Raw genomic sequence first — 7,403 nt, forward strand, 5'->3', positions numbered from 1 at the left:
TAAACGGATTCCGGCGGAAGCATGTGTACGCGGGAACCATTATAGGTATAATTACGCCTCACCTCGCCCCCCCCCCCCCCCCATTCTGAGCCTTTCTCTCGCTTTTTCCCTCTCGTCTCAATTCACTTCTTAATTCGACCAATTCGCAAGAAAGTTAAAGCCCTAACCCTCAGGCTCAAACGATGGATGGACGCCGGGAACGCGACAACGACGCGGCCGCGGAGACGATCGACACCGGCGGACGGAGGCGAGTGCGGATGCGGAGGCGGATGCCGGCGGTCGCCGGAGAAGGAGGAGATCGGAGGAGGGCGAGCGTGGGAGAGCGAGGACGAGGCGCTTCTCACTAGGGCTCAGGACCTGATCTTCAAGATTTGGGAGGTGCGGGCAAACCCTAACCCTAGGCACCTTCACACTCTCGCCTCCATTCTCGAAACTGAAGAATCGAGGTCTGCTTCTATCTACCTCATGATTAGGGTTTTATATTTGAGTGATCGATTTTTTGTGGCATGAAGTGCTTGCCGCTTGAAATTTTAAGAGATTGAGCTCATTTGATAAAACTGCAGATTAAGGAGTTGTAATCGATAAAAGCTTGACATTTTTAAGCAGGCCGCCGCTAGAAGCAAGGAAGTAACAAACGTAACACAAAATTACAAACCCTGAGTTACTGTTGTATTGAAAAGTTTTGATAGAAATTGACGAGGGACGTATACATTAGTTTGGTTTTGTACTGCAACGTAATTATTGCTATTCAAAAAGTTGATAGAAATTGACGAGGGACGTATACATTTGTTTGGTTTTGTACTGCACCGTAATTATTGCTATTCAAAAAGTTGTAGACCTAGAAATATTGGTTAAAAGGCGTAGGGGTTTTTGGTTCCATTTGGAACCCGGGAAATAACAACTGTAGTTGATGAGATGCCTAAGAAGAATTTGCTGCTGGGCTATTGCAGGTGCATTTTTAATGAAAGTTTTGTTTTTGTCCTAATGTTTGAGATTTAAAATTTCCAGAGGTGAATATAACAGTAATTAGAAAAGTTTAGGGGGAGGAATGGAAATTGTCTGTGTATAAATAGTGTATAAATCTTCGAGTGTTGTATTGTTTGAACTTTATGCTGCATACAAGTCCTTTTTAGTTTCAGAAATATATCTTTCGGAGAATCCTAGCTAATCCATGTCACTTAGGATCACAAGAATTTTTGACCTGCTAGAAGACCCATGTTATCATTTATTCTTACGTCTTTAAAATATCTTCCATTTGTGGTTAATTACTTATACCAGTGTTTGTTTCATTTTGTTTGTGCTTATAACACTCATTTCTTTTATTCTCAAATTAACCTTATTGTTTCATTTTGTTTGTGCCAGTTTGTGCCAGTAACACATATTACAAGATATATTTATGCATGATTGCGTTTATTCTTATTTAATCGATAAATAGTTCATATTCCATGGTTCCGTGGACTTCTCTGATCATGTATCTAGATAGCTAGAAACTGCTACCTGTAGTTAAAGACGCCCTTTAAAAACTCAGTACTTCTTAAGGAACAAAAGGATCCTTAATGGATTGTTGGACAAACTTTACAAACAGAAAAAACTGTTGAGATAGATACTGCAACAAGGAGGGCTACAGCCTGTGAATTTTCCTCTTAATTGTCCAACTCCACTTCCTGCACCATAAAAAATGTTAAACCTCATTAGTTTGTTACCTCTTTGATGACCTTTATTGATTCAATTTCTTGATTCCCATTCTTTCAGTTGAAAGTTCTAATTTGCACTGATTTGATAGTCCTTTTTCTTTTTTTAATTTTATATTATTTCTTTAAAGAACAACCACTCCTCCTTTCAATTAAATCAACGGAATGTAGTTTGCTTTAGAGAACATTTGTAGTTTTCAACCAAATAATGTTTTCTTGAATCCAACTTGCAAAAATCAGTATGTGCTTTAGAGAACATTTGTGGTTTGTAACCAAATAATGAGTTCTTTAACATTATCAAACACGCCAACATCGTTATCTACAGCCTTGATTCAAAAATCATTATGTGCGTTTGATCAGTACTCGAAGACTAAAGAAACTTTGTCTGCCATATTTAATTTATCTATATACTTATTGTGTGCTATTATCCAGAATAAGGTAGAAGTCAAGTCTACTACAACTTCTATGATATACTATTGACTTCTGGTCATCAAAATTTCTGGCTGCCTAGGGGACATAACTTGGGGTCTTAGTTGTTTCTTAAGACTGACACCTGTAGTTGTATTTATATACAGTTCAAGTGTTTTGTGCTAATCTCTTTTGTTGGCTCACATTACAGCTCCTTTTCCTGTATGCTTTTTTGTAGATTTCTAAAAGAGACTGGGAGTTCATCTTTGAATACTACTGCCCGTTCATCTCATAGTATTGGGAGGCTGGGGCACTTAGTGCGGGTAATTCACTTTTCCGCTGCATCACCATGCGTGGACTTAAGAATTTTTTTCGAAGCTTAATAGTTGAATTTTTATTCTTTTTTTAGTGACATACCATTTTGATTTTGAAGGAGAAAAATGAGGCTTTCTACGAGTTGATATCTTCTAAGATACTATCGGAAAGTAGATACTCTATCAGTGTCCGCGCTGCTGCTGCTAGGGTACTTCTCAGCTGCTCTACAACTTCGACTGTAAGTTTCTCGTGTTCGTAATTGCTGTTTGCTTTTAGTAGTTCTAATGTTTGCTTTGATAATCTAACCTTTCATAACAATCCTGTGTATAAATCTTTCCAGTACCCACATGTATTTGATGATGATGTTGTGGATAATATTAGAACATGGGTTATGGAGGATTCAGTTAAAGTGTCTCCTGATGATTGTGATTGGAAGCGTGACTTAGGGGGCGATAAACCAACAGATTCTGAAATGCTAAGAACTTATGCTACTGGACTCCTTGCGATATCTTTGATTGGGAANTTCCATTCATTTTTCAAATGTTCTCTTCTAACAAGTGATGATCTTTTCAGGGCCGGCCAGGTGATTGAAGACGCTCTGAAAAAAGAAGTAGGTTTGCCGAGAAAGCTAATGCGTTATTTGCGTACACGAATACTTGGGGATGTTACTGTTGGTCAGAAGGATGCTTCTTTTCCAACTGACAGTAAACATTCCAATACACCCTTAAGGGTTAGAGAAGAAAGCAGAGGCAGATCTCTGCAGGTTTTGGATGCATCTCGATTGGATGGAGTAAGACCTGGAGATGAGGGATTATCAGGTGAGCAGGATGGAGCTCGTGAAAGAAATATGAGTATTAGGCAAGGACATGGAGAAGAGTCCCGTGTAGATGGTGGTGAGTCGCTGAAATCTGAACTTGTGGATTCCTTATCTCATGTGGTTGGCATACATGAGATGATTGACGAAGATGATGATCTTGCTCATGATGGAAGGAACACCATGGATTTGATTGATGGAAGGTCAAAATATGGTGAATGGTCTGTTGTTGGAAGAGCGACAAGAGATGAGATTGCTGATGAAAGTGTGAGGGATGAGTCATCAAGGCGAAGGGTAAATCGTTGTTGGTCTAGGAGCAGAGGAAAAAGCATCCGTAGTGAAGGCACTTTGGAAAATGAAAGACCTTTTATGTCTCCTCCAGGTTTACAGTTAGCTGGAGTGAGGGAATGCAGGGATAGGAATCAAGGAAGAAATGATGATGTCAAAAGACTTATGGATACAAAAAGTAACTCAGGCAGGACTTGTTATGATGTCTCTACAATCAAAGAGGATAGTGACGAACGATTTAGAGGATGCACTATTGGGTCCAGGGATATATCTGAGATTGTAGAGAAAGCAACAAGAGCTGCGGAAGCAGAAGCCAGAACAGCTAATGCACCAGAAGAGGCGATCAAAGCAGCTGGAGATGCAGCTGCTGAACTGGTAAAATCTTCTGCTTTTGAGGTAAGTTTGGATCCTGTAATTTTCCATTAACATGAGTGTTTTTTCTTCACAATCTGGTATTCATTGTTTACACTGTTAGGCTTGGAAAAACATGAATGATGAAGAAGCTGCTGTTCAAGCTGCTTCTAAAGCTGCATCTACAGTTGTGGATGCTGCTAAGGCAGTTGAGGTTTCACGGTACTCTTTTCCTCACCCATTTTCTACACATTTATTTTTGTCAAACCTGATGTTGCAATTTTATGAGAGAGCATAGGGTTAATGATATTCATGTTAGAGCATTGTCGCTGTTTCTAGGAATACAAGCATAGTCAGCAATGATCTCACGGGTTTGAAGATGGTGAAGTCTGACATAGATGAAAAGCTGGAGGAACTGTTCATTTTGGATAAGGAGCCTCTGGCACGACTCAGAGAAAAATACTGCATTCAGTGCCTTGAAATTCTGGGGGAATATGTTGAAGCTTTAGGTCCTGTTCTGGGAGAAAGAGGTGTGGAAGTGTGCATTTCACTCTTGGAACACTGTTTGAAGGATGAAGGTTCAATTGAGCAGTTGACATTACTGCCTGAAGTTCTCAAACTAATCTTTGTCTTAGCTGCTCATAAGAAATTTGCTGCTGGATTTATTGATAAAAATGGTATTCAGGGACTTCTTTCTGTTCCGAGGATCCCTCAAACCTTCTTTGGGCTTTCTTCTTGCTTATATACTATTGGCTCCCTTCAGGTGATAAGCTTTGAGCTTACATTTCATTCTCTTGCATGCATCATCCTGCTGTTGTTTTAACAGTTGATGTAATATTAATACGTGCAGGGGATCATGGAACGTGTTTGTGCGTTACCTTCTGACACAGTGCTTAAGGTGGTTGAGTTGGCACTTCAGCTTCTTGAGTGTCCTCAGGATCAAGCTAGAAAAAATGCTGCTCTTTTCTTAGGTTTTGCATTTGTGTTCAGAGCCATTCTTGATGCTTTTGATGCACAAGAAGGTTTGCAGAAAACTTTAAATGTTTTACATGGTGCTGCTTCAGTTAGATCAGGTGGAAACTCAGGAGCATTAGGCATACCAAATGGAACTTTGCGCAATGATGGGTCACCTGCGGAAGTTTTGACTGCATCAGAAAAGCAGATTGCTTATCACACATGTGTTGCGCTGAGGCAATACTTCAGAGCCCATCTACTTCTGCTTGTGGATTCTCTTCGACCAAATAAAAATAGTCGTACAACAGTCCGAAGGGCTGCCAATAAGCCACTTGACATCAGCAATGAGGCTATGGATGCAGTTTTCCTTCAGATTCAGCGGGACAGAAAGCTTGGATCTGCCTTTGCGAGGGTCCGGTGGCCTGCAGTTGACAAGTTCTTAACTTCTAATGGACATACAACTATGTTGGAGTTATGTCAGGTTCAGCTTGTCTACTTGTGATGTACTTCACTTCTTTGTGAAATATTCTGTTTTGTAGAGCATAATTGAATTTCTCTGATGTCTTTGCAGGCTCCACCTGGTGAGCGATATCTACATGAACTTGGCCAATTTGCGTTGGGCATCCTTCATATTGTTACATTCATACCCCAAGGCCGCAAGGTTGTTGTTCATGCCTCTTTGAGCAATGGCCGTGTTGGCATGGCAGTCATATTAGACGCAGCCAATAGTTTTGGATATATGGATGCAGAGGTATGTTTTTGTTAATTTAATGTGACTATGTTTTTCAAGTTTGTCTCAGTTTTCATGTTTGACTTTTACGAGTGGCTATTTACTATTGCACGTCGCTCGTGGCAGTTGATTCATGCAGCATTGAATGTATTAGTAAATCTTGTGTGTCCTCCTCCTTCGATCAGCAATAAACCTTCTGCATCTGCGCAAGGTCAGCAATCTGTTTCGGTTGTAAATGATGCAGCTACAGAAATTAGAGAAAGGAACACTGAGAGAAACATCACAGATCGCACTGTTCCATTGCTGACCCAGAATGACAACCGGGAGCGGATTGGGGAAGGTAACATGGGGGAAAGAGGTGCCCCATTTACTGGAGGTAATTCACAAATTTCAGTTTCTGGGGTCTCATCTGGTATGGTTGGAGAACGCAGAATATCGTTAGGACCAGGAACTGGTTCTGCTGGCCTTGCTACTCAGATGGATAAGGTATACCATTTGGCAAGACAAGCTGTTCGTGCAAACAATGGTATAAAGGTCCTTTTACATCTTCTACATCCTAGGATGATAACACCTCCTCAAACTCTCGACTGTCTTCGAGCTCTTGCTTGTCGTGTTCTGTTGGGTTTAGCTAGAGATCATACAATCACACACATATTGACGAAGCTCCAGGTGTGTTTTGGATTACGGTTCACATTATTGTGCTCTTTTATCCGTTATAATCTGGTAGTTTTCATTTTTCTGCTAAAGATTGATTGTAGTTTTGTCATGTGACTGGCCTTCTGTTATATTAGACATCGAGGTTGTGTTAGCTTTTAGCAATGTGGTTGGTTTTATCTAAATTTTCTTTTATAAGTTCTTCCTTTATTCTTTATAGAGATACGAGGCCAATAAAACCTCCCAGCTCGTGTTCATTCAGATTGTATAGAACTTATCAAGCCATTCTAAACAAAGGAATCATTTATCATGAATTTCTTAAATTCGAAAGTTTCATTGATTTATTTGTAAATCTGTGTAAACTTTTATCTCTGCTCAGGACCTGCGGATAATTGATTACAGATCATATTTGTCACTGCATCTCTTTACCACTTTTCTTATAGTGACCGGCCCAGTGCATGAGGCTTCCACCATTGTGGGGATCTGGCGAGGGTCAGATGTACGCATTCTTAACCCCACACATGGAGAGGCTGTTCTGAGGCCACCTTTCAACTACCTGTCAACTGACAAATGTGACAGCTGTCAACCATCCGGTTGTCTTGAACTGCTTGGGACTGAAATCTTAACAAAAATATATATGAATTCAACAATCCACCTAATCAATGGTCGAACGTTCACTTGAAATAAATAAGCCAGCCCTTTTTTTTGATAACCCAACCCGGCATCGAACCCAAGACCGTGGGTTTCATATTGGAACCTCCAAACCGTCTGGGTCACCCGCGGCGGGTCAATAAAACATCTTTCATTACAGAGGACTATAATGTTATCCTCACTTAGTTTGAAGCGCTGCTGGCATGTTGGGTAAGTGTCTTCAAATGTCTTGTACACTTCACAAACCTAGGATTGTTCCTATTCTTGATTTATGGCACTTGCATTTAAGGAATTCAACCAAATTCCAGTTAAATACTGGGAGAGGGAAATAAAGTTTTTTAGCCATTGATGTGCCCCGATGTCTGTGTGCAAGGGAACGATGACTATATTTTTTTGATCATATCTGATACATCTGTTAAATTTCATGTTCTAATTGAAACTTGTCAATACAGTTTCATCTGATTTGGCTCTCTCATCCTCTTAGTTCCTGTCGGCTTGCTTTAGTCTTTTTTTTATTTTTTCCTTCCTTTTTTTTGGGGGTGGGGGG

At 40.2% G+C, this 7,403-nt stretch overlaps 1 protein-coding gene across 1 annotated transcript in view; it reads left to right on the forward strand.

Moving 5' to 3' along the window:
• The window catches only part of LOC109839521 (DDB1- and CUL4-associated factor homolog 1), a 14,453-nt gene continuing 7,337 nt past the window's right edge, over positions 288–7,403 (forward strand). Inside the window, 10 exon segments of the mRNA XM_020407985.1 lie at positions 288–446; positions 2,338–2,422; positions 2,533–2,652; positions 2,755–2,933; positions 2,988–3,912; positions 3,992–4,089; positions 4,207–4,630; positions 4,718–5,302; positions 5,393–5,572; positions 5,678–6,220. Coding sequence (XP_020263574.1) covers positions 2,806–2,933; positions 2,988–3,912; positions 3,992–4,089; positions 4,207–4,630; positions 4,718–5,302; positions 5,393–5,572; positions 5,678–6,220 — 2,883 coding nt within the window. The 5' untranslated portion in view covers positions 288–446; positions 2,338–2,422; positions 2,533–2,652; positions 2,755–2,805.

Source organism: Asparagus officinalis, chromosome 4 (assembly GCF_001876935.1).
Source record: "Asparagus officinalis chromosome 4, Aspof.V1, whole genome shotgun sequence".
NCBI classification, from domain to species: Eukaryota; Viridiplantae; Streptophyta; class Magnoliopsida; order Asparagales; family Asparagaceae; genus Asparagus; species Asparagus officinalis.